The 20369-nt window shown below is 41.3% G+C and overlaps 1 protein-coding gene across 1 annotated transcript in view; it reads left to right on the forward strand.

The window, feature by feature from the left end:
• LOC147703521 (serine protease 27-like) overlaps positions 1 to 11951 on the forward strand; it is a 93853-nt gene extending 81902 nt beyond the window's left edge. Inside the window, exons 5-6 of the mRNA XM_086931885.1 lie at positions 7610 to 7779; positions 10849 to 11951. Of these exons, the coding sequence (XP_086788011.1) occupies positions 7610 to 7779; positions 10849 to 11133 (455 nt within the window). The 3' untranslated portion in view covers positions 11134 to 11951. The remainder of the gene's footprint in view (positions 1 to 7609; positions 7780 to 10848) is intronic.
• Positions 11952 to 20369: the final 8418 nt, after the last annotated feature.

The raw sequence follows: 20369 nt of genomic DNA on the forward strand, positions 1-20369 counted from the left end.
CATGTGTTTGGCACATGGTTTCAGCTTGGTTCGCCTTTTTCTGAACAGTTTTCACAGTTCATTTTCTATCAGGTTTCTCTTTGCAACGTGTTACAGTGAGGTGTACACAAAGGGCGGGTTAGCCTTTATAACTTTTAAATCTGATTGGGGTTGAAAGATGGAACTTACCATTTCCAGATTACAACCTCCCTTATTATAAGGTTCTTAGCCGTGTGGAGGGGTTAATAACACGTGTGAGTGGAACGATAGATGGAGACTGTATATATATATATATATATATATATATCCAACAAATGAAACGCTCCTTCTGACAACCCTTCGCCTTCAATAGGGGTGGCTCGTTTCCGGCGGAGCCACCGGCACAATATCCCTCCAAAATGGCGTTCCTTTGCGAGCACTCGGGCATCACTCAAAAAACACAGTCCACGCAAAAGGTCCAAGAAAGTTAGGTTTATTCCTTCATAAACCGAACGTGATGCGTTTCGCACTCCACGGAGCGCTTGATCACACAATTTGTCACCACTAGTGCAAACAATTTAAACATCCTGGCATTAGACATGGAAAGCGGACCAGACCCTCTAATGTTCCGCCATATTAGATTAGTCAGGAATCCATACACGTAAACATAATGGTATTGAGTCAATCCATAATCATGATTAATTTTTATGTTATCATTGACAGTATATCAAAGTATTTATGATTCATGATTCTTATTTATATAAATAAAATTGTTTCTTTATTTTCGTTTTTCATTTAATTCTTTCGCTGGTCCTGCCTGTGCCTTAATTAATTTGAAATTGTATCACAAGTTCATTGCATAGGTCATGTTGTGAGTTTCCATTTCCCGTAAAACTATTCATGGGGGTTTATCAATAGACCGCTGCTCTCACGTGTATACGTCATAACGTGAGACACACAGATTACGTGTCTACGTAATTGCGTTGCCAGGTAACCAGGGTAACCCCTTGTCAAACACTAATATTATTTTTAGGCAAGTGCCGATTTGTTAATATTGTTACTGGCCCCAACGGAAGACCGTTAAACCTTCTCGAGGGGAGGGGGGGATACCACCACGGTCGAGATCGTGGACCTCTAAGCAAAAGTTTACACCGGGGTGACTTGATTGTCCATCTCAATGAACAGTGGCTCGGTACAGCCCATCACAATCCTAGTTAGTGGATTATTTGCCCTTATAAACAGAATTATCAAGCAACTTGATTTTGCTAGATATTTATCTAGTAACAGATGTAATAACAGAATTGGGAACATTTTATATCATATCACATATTGATCTCTAGTTAGTGAGATACTGAAACTGCTTCTCAGTGATCATAATTATTCCGGCATTATATATAAACCTGCCAGGAGAAAATAATACATTCTAAACATAGTGACAACCACAATAGCAGTGCATAACTAATTAATTAAAATCTGATACTTTCGTTTTCGATGGTAGAAGAAGACCACAGTGTAAGGATTAGGGTATTTGTGTCGTAGGTCAGAGACACCATCCCTCCCTTTACATCTGTGGAATAGAAAAGAAAAGAAGAATCCAATTAGAACAATCTGAAAGAAAGAAGAAAACCTATAGATTTCATATGACACTTGAATCATACATTTCTGTTAAATACATTAATACGCAACGTTATTCTTCTTGTAGGTGCACATTATATTCTTCATCGATGTTATGACCTTTCGGGTAACGGGTACATAGCCCTATAATGTATCTGGATTCTTTTTGTCTAAGTTTCAGTAGACGATTTCCTCTTCTTTGGCCCAAGTTAACCTGTTCAATGATGTAGTATGACAGTTTTTTGGGGGCAGAGAAATGATGGCTTTCAAAGTGGCGTGCTATGGGGTATTGTTGGTCCAAGTTACTGATAGCACGTGTGTGCTCCAGTACACGTTTCTTGGCCATATGCGTTGTGCTGCTGATGTATATTAACTCACATGGGCAGACCAATACATATACAAAAAAGGTAGTGGTACATGTTACAAATTGGTTAATCTGTTGCATTGTCTTAGTACTTGGATTCCAATATTCTTTCACCATGTGACTATTTGCGCAAGCTTTGCAATGGCCACATGGATAGAAGCCAAGTAGATTAATACTCCTAGGAACTGTGCTCTTGCCTATGTCATTGTGTACTAGAAGATCTCTAAGAGTGCGTCCTCTTTTATATGTAATGCTTGGTCGAGAAGGAAGAGTATCACCTATGATGGGATCATTCCTCAGTAAGTTCCAATTTTTAACCAAACTTTTCTTGACTTGATTAGAATTCCCATTGCATGTGAGAATTACTCTGGTTGTGCCCAATTCCTCTCTGTCAATATCACCTTTCTCTCTGATAGACAGTAGGTCTTCTTGTTTCACCTTCGCCACTTTTTTATTCGCTCTTTTGATGACCCACATGGGGTAACCTCTTGTGAGGAATCTCTGTGTCATAGTTTTTTCTTCTAACAAGTAGTCATTATTGTTACTACAGTTCCTTTTCGCCCTAAGGAATTCACCAAAGGGGATACTCAACTTAAGATTTTCTGGAAGGCTACTTTGAGCATGAAGAAGAGTATTCCCTGCTGTGCTTTTTCTAAAAAGCACTGTGTGGATGGTGTTCTGCTCAACTTCTTTATCACTGATGTTACAAGAGAGAATAATATTTCTGTTGTTCATGTTTAATCTCTCTATGAAGTTGAGTGCCTGTGCTTTCTCGCCTTTCCAAATGACGAAAATATCGTCAATATATCGGACCCAGACTTGGACTTTTTTTAAAGTCCTCCTTGTACTCTGCATCACTGGTAATGTCAGCCTCCCATGCCCCCATGAATAGGTTTGCTAGACTCGGTGCAAAAGAAGTACCCATCGCGGTACCATGGGATTGCACAAAAATGTCATTATTGAATGAAAAGAAATTGTTCTCTAGGCAATGTTTGATCATATCTAGGATCATTGTAGTATGTCCTAGAAATTTGATTTCTCTGCCCTTTAGAAATCTAGCACATGCTTCCATGCCCTGTTTGTGTTCAATTACTGTATATAAGGCAGTCACGTCCATAGTTATTAACAGACAATCTTCATCAATTGTGACTTTGTTTATTTTGTCCAGGAAATCCTTTGTATCTCTCACATACGAGGGAAGTCCAGCGACAAAATCTCTTTTTTTTTTGCGAGATTTTGTGGACGTGACTGCCTTATATACAGTAATTGAGCACAAACAGGGCATGGAAGCATGTGCTAGATTTCTAAAGGCAGAGATATCAAATTTCTAGGACATACTACAATGATCCTAGATATGATCAAACATTGCCTAGAGAACAATTTCTTTTCGTTCAATAATGACATTTTTGTGCAATCCCACGATGGGTACTTCTTTTGCACCGAGTCTAGCAAATCTATTCATGGGGGCATGGGAGGCTCACATTACCAGTGATGCAGAGTACAAGGAGGACTTTAAAAAAGTCCAAGTCTGGCTACGATATATTGACAATATTTTCGTCATTTGGAAAGGCGAAAAAGCACAAGCACTCAACTTCATAGAGAGATTAAACATGAACAACAGAAATATTATTCTCTCTTGTAACATCAGTCATAAAGAAGTTGAATATTTGGACACTAAAGTCCAAATTGAGCAGAACACCATCCACACAGTGCTTTTTAGAAAAAGCACAGCAGGGAATACTCTTCTTCATGTTCAAAGTAGCCATCCAGAAAATCTTAAGTGGAGTATCCCCTTTGGTGAATTCCTTAGGGCCAAAAGGAACTGTAGTAACAATAATGACTACTTGTTAGAAGAAAAAACTATGACACAGAGATTCCTCACAAGAAGTTACCCCATGTGGGTTATCAAAAGAGCGAGTAAAAAAGTGGCGGAGGTGAAACGGGAAGACCTACTGTCTATCAGAGAGAAAGATGATATTGACAGAGAGGAATTGGGCACAACCAGAGTAATTCTCACATACAATGGTAATTCTAATCAAGTCAAGAAAAGTTTGGTTAAAAATTGGAACTTACTGAGGAATGATCCCATCATAGGTGATACTCTTCCTTCACGACCAAGCATTACATATAAAAGAGGACGCACTCTTAGAGATCTTCTTGTACACAATGACATAGGCAAGAGCACAGTTCCTAGGAGTATTAATAAGCATGGGCGGAAAATCAGTTCCGCTCGCGGATTTCGCGAATTTCCCGCAAAATCCGCGAACGGAAATCCGCGAACGGGGATTGGGTCAAAAGTTCAAGCTGACTTTTGTAACTCTTTTAGAATGGCGCCAGCAAGCTCCCAGATCCATTCTAAAATAGTTACAAAAGTCAGCTTCAACAGGAAGCTCTAATAGATAAAGTAAAGCAGGTGCTGCTCAAATTCAGTTACACAATCATTAATCATCCCCAAACTTGGGATGATTAATGATTGTGTAACTTAATTTGACCTTCAACTGGAGCACCTGCTTTACTTTATCTATTAGTGCTTCCTGTTGAAGATATTTCTAGCTATTTTAGAATGGCGCTGGCAGCTTTCCGGCACCATTCTAAGTGGGGCTGAGGGCAGAAGGGCACAAAAGTGGGACAGAGGGCAGAAGGGGACAAAAAATGAGTGGGGCAGAGGGCAGAAGGGCACAGAAACAAGTGGTACAGAGGGCAGATGGGCATAAAAAACAAGAGGGTGGCAGTGATTAAGCAGGCAAAAAAAACCCGCGAAATTGCAAAGCGCCTTGCGAACACCCGCGAACACGTAAAGCGCCTCGCGAACACGCAAAAAAAATCAGCAAATTCGCAAATTTTGCGGATTGCCAATTCGCAAATCCGCAAATTCGCGAATTGCCAATTTGCAAAATTCGCCCATGCTTAAGTATTAATCTACTTGGCTTCTATCCATGTGGCCATTGCAAAGCTTGTGCAAATAGTCACATGGTGAAAGAATATTGGAATCCAAGTACTAAGACCATGCAACAGATTAACCAATTTGTAACAGGTACCACTACCTTTGTTGCATATGCATTGGTCTGCCCATGTGAGTTAATATACATCAGCAGCACAACGCATATGGCCAAGAAGCGTGTACTGGAGCACACACGTGCTATCAGTAACTTGGACCAACAATTCCCCATAGCACGCCACTTTGAAAGCCATCATTTCTCTGACCCCAAAAAACTGTCATACTACATCATTGAACAGGTTAACTTGGTCCAAAGAGGAGGAAATCGTCTCCTGAAACTTAGACAAAAAGAATCCAGATACATTATAGGGCTATGTACCCGTTACCCGAAAGGTCATAACATCGATGAAGAATATAATGTGCACCTACAAGAAGAATAACGTTGCGTATTAATGTATTTAACAAAAATGTATGATTCGAGTGTCATATGAAATCTATAGGTTTTCTTCTTTCTCTCAGGTTGTTCTAATTGCATTCTTCTTTTCTTTTCTATTCCACAGATGTAAAGGGAGGGATGGTGTCTCTGACCTATGACACAAGTACCCTAATCTTTACACTGTGGTCTTCTTCTACCATCGAAAAGGAAAGTATCAGATTTTAATTAATTAGTTATGCACTGTTATTGTGGTTGTCACTATGTTTAGAATTTATTATTTTCTCCTGGCAGGTTTATATATAATGCCGGAATAATTATGATCACTGAGAAGCAGGTTCAGTATCTCACTAACTAGAGATCAATATGTGATATGATATAAAATGTTCCCAATTCTGTTATTACATCTGTTACTAGATAAATATCTAGCAAAATCAAGTTGCTTGATAATTCGGTTTATAAGGGCAAATAGTCCACTAACTAGGATTGTGATGGGCTGTACCGAGCCACTGTTCATTGAGATGGACAATAAAGTTACCCCGGTGTAAACTTTTGCTTCGAGGTCCACGATCTCGACCGTGGTGGTATCCCCCCCTCCCCTCGAGAAGGTTTAACGGTCGTCCGTTGGGGCCAGTAACAATATTAACAAACCGACACTTGCCTAAAAATAATATTAGTGTTTGACAAGGGGTTACCTTGGTTACCTGGCAACGCAATTACGTAGACACGTAATCTGCGTGTCTCATGTTATGACGTATACACGTGAGAGCAGCAGTCTATTGATAAACCCCCATGAATAATTTTACGGGAACTGGAAACTCATAACATGACCTATGAAATGAACTTGTGATACAATTTCAAATTAATTAAGGCACAGTCAGGACCAGCGAAAGAATTAAATGAAAAACGGAAATAAAGAAACAATTTTATTTATATAAATAAGAATCATGAATTATAAATACTTTGATATACTGTCAATGATAACATAAGAATTAATCATGATTATGGATTAACTCAATACCATTATGTTTACGTGTATAGATTCCTGACTAATCTAATATGGCGGAACATTAGAGGGTCTGGTCTGCTTTCCATGTCTAATGCCAGGATGTTAAAATTGTTTGCACTAGTGGTGACAAATTGTGTGATCAAGCGCTCCGTGGAGTGCGAAACGCGTCACGTTCGGTTTATGAAGGAATAAACCTAACTTTCTTGGACCTTTTGCGTGGACCGTGTTTTTTGAGTGATGCCCGAGTGCTCGCAAAGGAACGCCGTTTTGGAGGGATACATATATATATATATATATATATATATATATATATATATATATATATATATATATATATATCCACAAACCCTCCAGACGAACTGTAGGAAGAGGCCACACAGGGAAATGCCGGAAAAGCCTTTAATTGGACCAACAAGCAGGTAAGGCATAATGCATTTCGACACACTCGTCTTCCTCAGATGCCCCTGTTGCTTTGCAAAACAGTCCCATCTCTCCGCTATAAGTACTTCTGCAGACCTCCCACAGGCAATGGGAAGCGCCTCCCCTTCCGTTATTACGCTCACCTGCTGTAGTGTTGGTTAACCTACAGCACCCAGAATGCATCATCTCTGGGTAGGTGCTGCGAGGGAAAATGGATGGTGAAAGTCCGTGTGGCTGTGGCGCGCTGCAGAGCGGAGAGTGCTGATGCAAATGTAAATTCAGTCCTCGGGCTTCCCTGGGTCCCTGAATACATCATAACCTGCCACAGCACGAGTCCGTAGAATTTAGGGCCGGCACAGTGTCCAAACCTGACCGTGAATATATATATATTATGATTATTATTATTATTATTATTATTATTATTTTAGTGATTTTTGCCCTTGGCAAAGTTGCTGAAAGGCAATTTCTAACATTTCCTTCCTATTCTATGAATAATATCATATGTTCTTCATGAGCTTCCTCTTACAAATCTTACCTGGTAACCCCTTCTCTACAGAACCCACCATTGTGATGGCCCCTGAATTATTAATATCATAATATATTACATGAGTGAGCCCATTACTCACTATATAGGAAGGACTGTGGTGCTGTATTCCATATGCTATGAATCTTTACCTTTTGATATAACTGAAAAATCAAGACTCTGTTACACCATATAGGATGTTACCAGATTCTCTTCACATGTGTTAGTTTAATGCATGCATGACAATGAGGGATGGAGGTATGTTTATTATTGTGCTGCACGTAGACCTTCTAGACCCTCACTCAATGACATGTATGCAAAACTTATTGCAATGCCATGTTTCTTCCCAGGTGGTCCTACGTACCCCAAGGTACTGCAGAAGGTTGACCTCCCCATCATTGATACGAAAACGTGTGATGAGTGGTACCACCTCGACTCAACAGTGAGCTCCAGCATCCCCATTGTGTATCCAGATATGACATGTGCTGGGTACAAAGAGGGCAATAAGGATGCCTGCAAGGTACGTAAACAAGGAAAAGCCAACATTCCTATGGGTATAGCTTATTACGTTTGAGCTCTCACACTCCAGAGTTGAGAAACCATGATCACCAATCATCAAAGCAGTGCTTAACTTGTATAGCAGCTTGCACCACTCAGTGCCCCTGTCATCACTGCCAATGACGGTAATAAAAAAAACTACTAACCATCTCTCTATTGCCTGCAAGTGCGACAGTTCATATTATTCCAGGTCCCCAAAGCTAAAGGAATGGTTGGGAAGGCATGTATTATTTATTTTTAATATATTTTGTATTCATAAACAACCATTGTTCTGTTCATCTCTAAATCATATGAGCAGTGCCACAATATGGCAGACTATCATAAGTGCGGTGTTGACAATTAAGTGCCGGTGCGAAGCTCAGGAAACCACCGGCTCAAATAAAGCGATGCATCAAAGTGTGGTCTTGACTCTGCCCATGCTTCTCTATAACACCTACATGCCCCTAGGTGAAAGAATACTGCTCTACAACACCTCTATTTCACTTCTCCGTTGACGTTTTAAGGGTTGCTCCTCTAGTGATGTTTAGAACAGTTTACTTTTCCAGTTCCTACATTAACTTTCACTGGCATAGTTCTCACACATACCCTCACAAATACTAGTGTGATGATGTTATGTTATAAGGGATATTTATACAGAGCATATGTACATCCTGTGGTCCCTTGATGTGATGGTAATATAAAGTTCCTGACAGTAAAATTGATATATTAGTTGGAAAACAAAAAGCGCGTTGTGTTTTTTTCTCCTGAAAATGCAATGGGAAAAGATAGGTTTAAGCTTAAGAGTCAGATTAGTCCATAGCTGAGAAGGTAAGATGTTGATAAATGTTCCATAATGCAATTTTTTTTAACATAAAACATTCAATAAAAAACCTACAGAGCCTGGAGATTGGTGAACTGAGATGACCTGCCTTTTTTGACTTTTCTTGCTTACTGTTTGATCCAGGGCTGCAGATGATAGAAGGTCTAGGGTGTATGTTTGTGTGGCATCCACTTATATAACACGCAAAGTCCTTGTCCCTATGTAGGCCAGACACACAGGGGCCTAGGATCTGCTAACCATTTCCAAGATCATAAAGGAGTGACCATTTTCATGACAATCGCTAAGCAGAGAATTTCACAAAATTTTCAATTGCTGATCCTAGCTTCAGCCTAATGTTACCAATGCCAGTTTTCGGATAATAGAGCACTGAGTCTGTCATATATCAAGGGTGTAAATTTAGTAATTTAAAAATTATGTTTTGGAAGCAATGCAGAAACAATCCATTTTACACATCCTTTGTAAAGTTCAGGTGAGACATTTAGTATAGATTAGGGGTATCTATTGTCCGGAAGAGTTGGACCCATTCCAGAGATTTGGGATATCCAAATAAGATAAATTACATATATTGGATCCAAATGAAGCTCATGTACATTGTCTATGGTCATTCTGAAGCAAATGGATAGATCCAGCCATCTAGGACTTATCACTTGTTTTGAACAGGAGTATTTGCCCTAGGCCAGTAGATCTTATACACACCAGAGTTTAGGACTACTCATATGAGATCAAGATAACTCCTGTAAAACTAGTGCTTATACTTACATTTTCGCATGACTTGTCTCTCCTAGACCTGCTAGTCACACCTGTCGTAAAAGAACACGAGCCTCCGTCTCTTCCTCTATAGCCACATGAATATTTGATTTAAGTTTGTGAGTGCCCTCTGCTGGTGTTTCACGAAAATAGGAGCGATACATTAATATCAGTAGTTTACTATTAGAGAATTCTGAAAAAAGTCCACAATTTAAAGATCATGGCTACTAGTTCTAATACTATAAGCTGCTTAGAGCAACTGAACTTCCTGCTTTTTTTGTGCATTCAAATTTTACAGCAAAAGTGTTGGGACATTAAATTCAAAAAGAGGTTAGGGCAATAGATTACCATACCTACCATACAGTAAGGGTGACTGTATATATCCTAAGCGGGGTGCACCGAACTCCCAAATTCACATTATTATTTAACAGTTCAGCATCCTGAATTGACCAAGTGTATCCCATATATTAGCAAGGGTTCAGCAACATTCTCACAAGCAATCACTGTATATAAAACATATTCATTACAGTACAAAATGTTCTTCAGATGTATTTTGTTATCAATTCTTCATTCATTTTCTTCTGCTGTTACTCAGTTAAAACCATAGCCAAACCGTTTCGTCCTCTTGGACTTCTTCAGGGCTCCCATAGATTTACTTCTTAAATAGACATGTAAAGCTCATACATCTCAACATTGATGTACATAAAATGTGCACTCCACATAAAGAGCACTACTCATAGACCACTGAGGTTCCAACCTTAGTAAACAAACTTAAGAAAGTAAATACAATTAAAACACCTCTTGTAATTCTTTGTTCTCTTCTGTAATCAACTTTTGAATTTTTCTATTATGAAAGCATATCCAATCATGTACTTCTTAATCTCAGTCAGTAAAGCTCAATAATAAATGAATACTGTTAAATCTCTAACAATGTTACATCACATTGCTTATATTCAATGTCAATATTTCAGTGAAATGAAAGCTTCATTGCCCTTGCTTCTTTTCCCAATGTGTTTCGGGTTTCAAAACTCTTAGTCTGGGGAACTGCAAAGATAACATTTAGGTATTTATACAATCTAATCCGTACCCCACAGGAACAGTATTTACACAACCCAAATTAATAAACCCAGTGTCCATTAAATCATTGATAACAGAATGCGTCTAGTTTTAAAACAATTTCCAGTGCACACCTGAATCAGATATTTAAAATTATATATTTTTTTTAGAAAAGTGTGTCTGATGTTGTCTCTGTGTTTGTTATTGTGGTGCTTCTATCCTTGTGTCACTATGTATGTGTTTATTTATGGGCTTCTGCTCATCAACCTGTTGACCATGGATCCAGCTTCTTGCTTTCCTGCAACGCTTGTGGCACAGGTGGGCTTTCTGTCATTAATGGTGTAGTTGATTTGTGTTTGTGCAGAAGTTAGTCAGTGATTGCTCTGACAGACATTTCTCTTTCTCCAGGGAGATTCTGGGGGTCCGCTCGTCTGCAAGTGGAACACCACCTGGTTGCTGGCGGGAATCGTGAGCTGGGGCTATGGATGCGCTGCCGCCAACAGGCCAGGGGTCTACACACGTGTTACATCATATACCGATTGGATCAAACAGTACATTCCCAGCATTACTTTGAATGCAGAAAATACAGTCCTAGTCAACGTCAGCCGAGGGCACAAACTATTCTCTGGTCTGGCCAGAACTTTGGGCATAGCGATGCCTGTTATGACAGTGTTACTGCTGGCGCTTCTCTGACACTCTGACCTCTTCTGACACCAAGACGTTGAAAATGTAACATTTCAGAGGGTGTTCTTGCACCCAGCCACAGAGCTGAATCCTTAGAGAAGCAGAGAGGTGTCATGGACATAATGCGCTTTGACTAAAGGAGACATCCATGCCGTCTCGTACAATCAACTTACATAGGTGCCAAGATCCCATAGGAAGAACTTCCTATATATTCAATCAAAATGTCATAAAGTGGTGGCTGAGATTGCCTTTCTTTCGGCTGGGACGGCTAGAATCAAACATACAATTTCAAATTACAAAAGTAACAAACTCTTTTGTGACCAAATTTAAGTCTAGATGATTGTAAAAATCCACAAATGAAAACATGTCAATGCCTCGAAGTGTGCCTTAATTCCCTCCTCTATTCCTCCATCCCGCTGTGCATGTTCTGCCACCTCTGCCTGTCTCTATCATGTGCTTCCGGGACTAAACCAACAGACCCCCAAGGCATAGTGCTGCACCTCGAAGGAAGTGAGTTGTTGTCCTTCAAAATCCACCCCCACTGGTCGAGTTTATTATAAGCTTTGGCGCCCCCTGAGCTATTGAATTATATGACAGACTAAACTGCTGGAATGTGAATGAGGCTCACCAGATGCAAGAATGAAAGCAGAGCCCACAATGTCATGAGACAGCCATATGTCTTTTGTTTCAATCATCAGCACCTGAAACAATCATGTTGCGCCATGCCGACCCTGCTGTTCCATTTCTTTTATCTGAGGAAGGGAAAGTAAACTGTTATGGGTTTATATTTACCATTATCAAAAATAAAATACTTCTTCTTCTTTAAAGCTTTATTGCGGTTTGATTTACCATAAAAGCACATAAAAGTATACAGTTTCCATCCAATGTATTGACCAATAAATACAATTTCATATAATCACCGTTATGGAGTCACCGGAACGAAAACAATTAAAATTAATATATTTTACTTATTCTAAAAAAATAAAATGTAAATATATCTAGAACCTTAAAATTGCTAAAATCAATAATTTTTACACTTATCCATTATCCACTATCCCAGTAAAGCTTAGTACTACAGCAGACACTATCACTGCATTGGTGTCAGTTTTCAGAATCCTAAAAAAAACAGATGTTGCTTAATGTCCAAATTTTTACACAACTGGATTATCCACTTCTTCTGATGTTACCATATGCTGAACAGAAGAGGATAACATGTATGGGAGTTTCATCCTCTGCTCGACACCCTGGGCAGGGACGTACTGGACCTCCCGTCCTCCTATCAGTCCTAGAATAAAAGGGTCAGAGTGCCATACCTAAATTGTAGATAAAGCTTCTTCACCAGAGTTGGTTGTATAGCATCAATCTCCTGCTCAAAGCTATAAATAGACTTATATTCCAGGAAAGTGTCGGTTAGACTTGGAGTTTTAACTGAACGAAAGACATTCCCTAGATTAAAGTCTTTTACAGTACATGTCATTTTTTTTGGGGAAATGGCAGGGCAGGAAACCTCAGGATTTATCCAGAGATTCTCTAGCCCAATCAGAGTAAGAGTCTGCCTTACGAAGGATAGCCAAGGGATCCCACCATAGCCTAGTGAAGCCATCACCACTTTCATCCACCTTGCAGCTCACCAGCTCTGGAGTACTCCACAGCCGCCTCCAATAAAGTAGACTGTTATAAAACAGGGGTAGACCCAATGTAGTCAAAGGACCTGGGTATTCAGCAGTATAGACAACAATTGGTCCTCGACATAATTTCACTGGTGAAAATAATCATAACATTTGATCAATATTATTAACTCCACATCCAGACTGAATCTATAGTCTTACTGACATGGATGATGCTAGCCCACAGCCTCAAAAAACATTTACAGTAGGTGCCAATAAACCAATAAAGCCAAAAAAGGGGGTCCAACTGGGGTAATTAATTTAATATATCATGTATTGACGAATGGAAATCAATGTCTCTATATACATATATTTACACAAATCATAAGGCAAAATACATTTTTTCTAAAAAAGAGAGAGAGAGAACGTGCACAGAGAAAGATAAAGTGTGTGCTCAAGTGAATGATCAAGAAGATCAGAAAAACAGTGTAGGTCATTTATATACAAGGAAACATTGAGCCTGTCCTAGGTACCGCTTGTAAAAAATACTTCTTTTTTACTCGCTAAGTGCTATCTACAATTCCTTGGTCCTTAAATTGCACCGTTGGCAATAAGATTGCCAGGGAGAAGGGGATGGAAGGTGGACTGGGGACAGGGGTCAATAGGTACAGGCTCCCAAAGGGGAATATCGTCGACGTTTCGACCCAACCATATAGTGGGTGGTTCAAGTCCTCAACAACGGGTCTTCATCAGGACGGAGTAACAGGGGAATATCTCTCAAAGTGCACGTCAATTAAAAACATTTGTTGGGCACCTGTAATGATAAATGAATAGTGGGGCTAAGTATCACTATATAGTTTCAATTACGTCCACTAATGACCTATGTGAAAAAGCACTCACCCTCCTGTGGTGCCTTGACACGTCAAAGTGCGATGATCGGTCCGCACTCGTAATATGCAAGTATCCAAAGTTATACTGTGAAATAGAAAGGAAAGGTAGCCATTAGTGCTACACAGCTTTTTGTCACCTATGAGTGACTGCTTATCAGAGAAAAAATCATTAGTGCTGCATGGTTTATCTCCCATTTGGGTGACTATTCAATTAGGGGAGTTGCTTGCAAATGCCAACAATGGCTATAAACATTTGCGCTAATTGTCAACCTTATATCAAAGATCTCTTTCCAAATGCCATAGTCCTATTGTGATCTAATCAAAAATAATCAGAATATATAGTGACTGTTTTTTGTAATCTCGCAGTGGTCACTTACCCAATGCGTTTGTCACTGGTGTGGTTATTTCAAAATTATATATTGTCAATCCAGCACGTCTGATGCCAAATGCTGTAAAGGAGAAAAGACAAAATGTCTCTTCGTTAACGCGCTGCCCGTATCGCTTGGTCAAAGAGAAACTTTTAACCATTGGATATACTTCACGATTCCCAAATCATAGCATACCTCGTATGTTCGATCAGAGCAGAGGTATCTTGTTTTTACCTCTGCTCTGATCGAACATACGAGGTATGCTATGATTTGGGAATCGTGAAGTATATCCAATGGTTAAAAGTTTCTCTTTGACCAAGCGATACGGGCAGCGCGTTAACGAAGAGACATTTTGTCTTTTCTCCTTTACAGCATTTGGCATCAGACGTGCTGGATTGACAATATATAATTTTGAAATAACCACACCAGTGACAAACGCATTGGGTAAGTGACCACTGCGAGATTACAAAAAACAGTCACTATATATTCTGATTATTTTTGATTAGATCACAATAGGACTATGGCATTTGGAAAGAGATCTTTGATATAAGGTTGACAATTAGCGCAAATGTTTATAGCCATTGTTGGCATTTGCAAGCAACTCCCCTAATTGAATAGTCACCCAAATGGGAGATAAACCATGCAGCACTAATGATTTTTTCTCTGATAAGCAGTCACTCATAGGTGACAAAAAGCTGTGTAGCACTAATGGCTACCTTTCCTTTCTATTTCACAGTATAACTTTGGATACTTGCATATTACGAGTGCGGACCGATCGTCGCACTTTGACGTGTCAAGGCACCACAGGAGGGTGAGTGCTTTTTCACATAGGTCATTAGTGGACATAATTGAAACTATATAGTGATAGTTAGCCCCACTATTCATTTATCATTACAGGTGCCCAACGAATGTTTTTAATTGACGTGCACTTTGAGAGATATTCCCCTGTTACTCCGTCCTGATGAAGACCCGTTGTTGAGGACTTGAACCACCCACTATATGGTTGGGTCGAAACGTCGACGACATTCCCCTTTGGGAGCCTGTACCTATTGACCCCTGTCCCCAGTCCACCTTCCATCCCCTTCTCCCTGGCAATCTTATTGCCAACGGTGCAATTTAAGGACCAAGGAATTGTAGATAGCACTTAGCGAGTAAAAAAGAAGTATTTTTTACAAGCGGTACCTAGGACAGGCTCAATGTTTCCTTGTATATAAATGACCTACGCTGTTTTTCTGATCTTCTTGATCATTCACTTGAGCACACACTTTATCTTTCTCTGTGCACGTTCTCTCTCTCTCTTTTTTAGAAAAAATGTATTTTGCCTTATGATTTGTGTAAATATATGTATATAGAGACATTGATTTCCATTCGTCAATACATGATATATTAAATTAATTAGCCCAGTTGGACCCCCTTTTTTGGCTTTATTGGTTTATTGGCACCTACTGTAAATGTTTTTTGAGGCTGTGGGCTAGCATCATCCATGTCAGTAAGACTATAGATTCAGTCTGGATGTGGAGTTAATAATATTGATCAAATGTTATGATTATTTTCACCAGTGAAATTATGTCGAGGACCAATTGTTGTCCAATAAAGTAGAGGCCTTATGGCAATAGCGTCTGCGATTGGGCAAATATTCAAGTCCAATCTGAGTGGGACCAACTGAGTACTTCTTGGCAAAGTTAGTAATTGCCTTATAAAGTTGTTTTCTGTGGTAGATAAATCATTTGCTGATACGTGTCCCCAGAGTTCCGCCCCATAAAGGGATGATGACCTAGCTTGAACTCTAAAAATTTCGAGGGGGGCACTTACTACTTTGTACGCACATTTTTTCTGCACTTTTAGAATTCCCCCTGCTGCCTGTGTTAATCTTAGGTTGGCCTTGGCCATTTGGGGACCCCACCCCATTTTATCGTTCAGGGTTAGACCCAAATAGTCAAAAATTGGGACCCTTTCCAGGGGTCTGCCTTCCATCGTTGGATGGGGGCAGTTAATAGTTTTAGCGTTGAAGACCATGTACTTAGTCTTGCTAATGTTGACCACCAGGTTTCTTTTATTACAGAATTTACTGAACTGGTTCAACACCGGCTGCATGCCCATTGGTGGTTTTGAGAGCAGCAAGGTGTCGTCTGCAAACATTAATGCGGGGAATCTTTGGGAGGCCAATTTGGGGGAGTCAATATCGTTGATGGCAAGGAGATCTTCAATTAGCCCGTTGAGGAAGAGGGAGAACAGGGCTGGGGCTAGCACACAGCCCTGTCTAACACCCTTCTCAATCAGAAACGGGCCAGTTAATTGGCCTTGCCTGCCAAAGCGAACTCTGGCAAATGTACTAATGTGGAGGGTTTTAAATTGGTGGCACAGATATGGCGGGACTCCCATTGATAATAAAATGGACCATAACTGGTTTCGGTCCACCATGTCAAATGCAGACTTTAAGTCCTCGAAGGTAAGGTATAAACTACCCCCTTCCAAGACTACATGCTTCCAATGGAGAATCTGTAGCCGGAATAGTTGTTCAGTTGTTGAAGTTTTGGCCCTAAAGCCCGCCTGGAGAGGAGTCAATATGTTATTATTGTTGGTCCAGTCCTGTAAACGTTGTAAAAGAAGCCTGGCATAGATTTTCTGGGTCACATCAATAAGGCTGATAGGCCTGTAATTGGAGGGTTCGTGCGGAGAACCCTTCTTATAGATAGGGATTATCTCCGCTCCCAACCAAGTACATGGGAGTGGTAACCCCTGCAATATCGCATTGAATAATTCTAAGAGATATGGGGCCCATACTATCAGTTCCTCTCTGAAAAGATCCCCCGGAATCCTATCAAGACCTGGGGTTTTATTCGGTTGGATACTTAACAGAGCCATTTGGATTTCAGCCAATGTAAATGGTGGTGTAGGCCACATAGGATCCGGAGCCAAAAGGCTCAGTGGGAGCTCACTTACTGACGTAGGGGGGACAGCATAAAGTTCTCTAAAATAAGAAGACCAAGCTTCTTCAGAGATATTTGGATCAATTGTAGTCCTGCCCTCTGATTTCCCAGTATGGACAAGATTCCAAAAAGATCTTGTGTCCCTTGCCACAAGTGCAGATTTATTAGCAGACCAGCGGTCTACTTCCCACTCCGATTTTGCATCAGTTATAATTTTCTTATATACCTGCCTAGCTTCGGTGACACATGACTTATTGCCTTGCTTTAGTGCCAATAGTAATGTGCCCTTCGCCTCCCTACAGCCCTTGTTAAACCAAAGGTTTCCATCGCCTCGTGGTTTTGACTTAATAGGGCCAGATTTGTAAAAGGTTTCCTCCAGTGTTGAAACCAATTCCTTATGTATGCTAGAAAGACCACCCATACCATTATCAGAGGAATGAACAACGCTTGAATTTGCCCTTTCAAGAAGGGGTATTACATTCTGATACATTTTGGCCATATTTTCAGTGGACTGCTTCACAGCTGCCCATCGAATTCTTCTACCACCCTGCACTATTTTCAAGTCACTACTTAGGGTAGTTGTCTGCACACTTCCCTCGTTAATCAACTGGAAATCTATCTCAGTAATCAAAGGATTGTGATCACTTTCGGTACGAGAAAGGATAGTAAAGTCCCGGATTTTGGGCCACAGGACAAGACTAACCATAAAATAGTCTATTACAGATGCATGCCCCATGCCTCGATAAGTAGACTACCCTGGAATGTCACCCTGAAGTCATCCATTACATGCTCTAATGGAAAACGTTTAGGTAAGGGAGGTCAACTGAAGGGCAAGGGCTGTCCAATGTTTCACTGCATAGGCATTGGGAGGCGGTACTGACTAAATTTCCTCTTCTTCGGTTGTGATCGGAGGGACCCCGTTAAGCGGCTCAAAATGACAATTGAAGTCTCCTCCGATCAACAAGGCGGCATCGCCCCCAAGTGAATGCAGTAGAGTGGTCAGTTGGTCTAAAGTGTGGGAGGTTCCCCCTGATCTAGCTGGCCGTGAGTATATATTGATGAGCGCCAATCTTGTTTTTTTTTGTGTGACAACAAGATACACATCAGGTTGGGACTGTTGGTTTTGAGTCTTTTCAGCGAGAATCCAAAATGGACACCCACCCATATACACAATACCCCCGATGGTCTGCCTCTCGTGCCCTTTACCGCAGGTTCCACAAAGGTGACATATCCCAATCTATGTGTGGGATTTAACGCCCACGTTTCCTGGAAAAGGCAGATCCCAAATGAATCTACAAATGTACACCAATCAGGAATATCTAGGTTGGCAACAAGGCCCGCTACGTTCCAGGAGAGGATTTTAAGAGTCCCTTTTGTTGGTGTCTGCCTGTTTCCTAAAGTTGCCCCAGGTTCGAGCCTAGTCGGTGCACACACCTTGGGAGCAGATAATTGTTGATCTAAAACTAAGCGAACAGTCTGGCTTTGCTCCGGGGGTTTTAAATTATCATTCGTAGAAGATGTTAGGGCATCCCCTGACCCCCTTATGGCTAAGTGAAATTTTCCCTCATCATACAGTCTTGATCCAGTAGTGGGTAGGGTATCAGTTGTAGGGCGCCCCACCCCTCCTGGCTCCTTCCCAATGGCACCCGGACTATCCTTCCCAGTCTCATCTGCTGGAAACACTGCTTGGGGACGACGAGGTGTCTGTAGTCAATCTACTTGATCCAGCGAATTATATCAATTGTTTACTGGAAAGCCTAACACTTCATCCCTGGCCCGCCAATCCCGGGTACCGTCTGCTTGGTGCCAGGATTCATCTTGATGGCACCATGGGTCAGGGGTCCTATAGTTGGTGATGCTGTGTAGGTTGGCCGGTTAGTAAAAATAGCCCAACCTCAATGTTTTAATAGTTGTGTTAGGACCATTGTAACGACTGCTACACACATAGTCAACTACCCTACAGTCTTGAAAATTAATAATTACACAGTCCCCGACCACATCCTTTGGTTTGTGACCCACCCACCCCACCGTTCTAATGAACAAGATTTTACTTTGAATAGTTCTTGGCAAGGGTCTGTGGATATTCAGCCAATGCGTTGTCTTGTTCTTGAGTTCCCCAAACGATTCCGATCTATCGTAGCCAATTTAGGGACCCCTGTAAGGACGACCACGTACGGAACACTTTCCGGGGGTAAATCAATGCGTGATAAGTCCGGAGTGGGATCATTGCCCCGAGAATGAATTGTAGGGGCTTTACCTGGGGATTTTGTTTTTACAGATTTCGGGGACACAGCTTTTCTCCCAGGTATAGGCCCAGTTTTACTAGAGCTTGGCTTGGGTTGTTCAATGGTCACAGGGGGTCGGTTACTGGAACTGGTGGTTATCACCTTGGGCTGGACCTGCTGGACATCCACTGTAGATATCAAGGCTTTAATTTGGGTTTGAGTAGCGGAGAGTTCCTTGGCAAAATCTGTATTTTTTACAAGTAATTCCTCCATTTTCATCAGCTTTTTTTCCATACTTTTTAATCTTTGCTCCAAATGCTGAATGAAGGTGGATTGGACCTTACTCAATTTCCCTATCAGCAGATCTATGTTAAAGGGGCTTGTAGAGGCCGAATCAATACCAGCCTCACACGGGCTGTCTAAAGGAACCACAGGTGTATTATGCTCAATTATTTCTACAATTGGTGGTTTGGTTTGGTTATTGTATTTGGGCTGTTTGGATTTTCTTCTCCGGAGTGGAGCACCTGTCCGCTTCCTTTTGGAAATTGCGCCTCCTTTACATTCGGCCGGATCAGGCACGTTTTTGCTCTCTTCTAGATGAGCGCTTGCCTTATGAGTGGCCTGCCCAAATGGGTGTTGCTTGGGCACATCCACCAGCTCGGATGTATTACTGGCGGGAGAGTTTGAACTTCCAGGAGGCCCGTCATTTGAAATGATTTGCAAGGAGGGTCCGGTGAGCGGGCATGAGCTGAAGGGCCCAGTGATGATCTCCTCAGGAATACCGGGTCCTGTGACATCCGGCGTTCCGTCATGGCAATCTCTCGTTCCAACTCCGAAGAAGCCTTCAAAATGAATTGGTCCAATGTCCCAGCTACATGGCCTGTAGGTGTGGGTTTCATGCCCCTTCTGGCTGCCATGTTAACCAGAATTTCAAGACCAAAATACAATCAATGCTCACAGTTTGCTGATGGGTGTCGGAGGGATAGCCCGGTCCGGTCTCCTCCGGTCTGCGATGGGCTTGACCTTGGCCCGGGCTTCGCCCTTGCACGTCCTGCGCAGCGGGATGTTTTTAGTTGTGGAAAGACATCAGGGGGAGGGGCGCTGTGGTGACGAGAGCGGAGACTCCTGGGCTTGGGAGTCCCGCGTGGTCCCCCTCTCCCTCCGAGGATTGTGGCTCCAAGTAGTGGCAGAAATGCAGGTAAGGCTCAAAGTCTGCCGCTGCAAG

This window comes from Lissotriton vulgaris, chromosome 7, assembly GCF_964263255.1.
Source record: "Lissotriton vulgaris chromosome 7, aLisVul1.2, whole genome shotgun sequence".
Taxonomy (NCBI): domain Eukaryota; kingdom Metazoa; phylum Chordata; class Amphibia; order Caudata; family Salamandridae; genus Lissotriton; species Lissotriton vulgaris.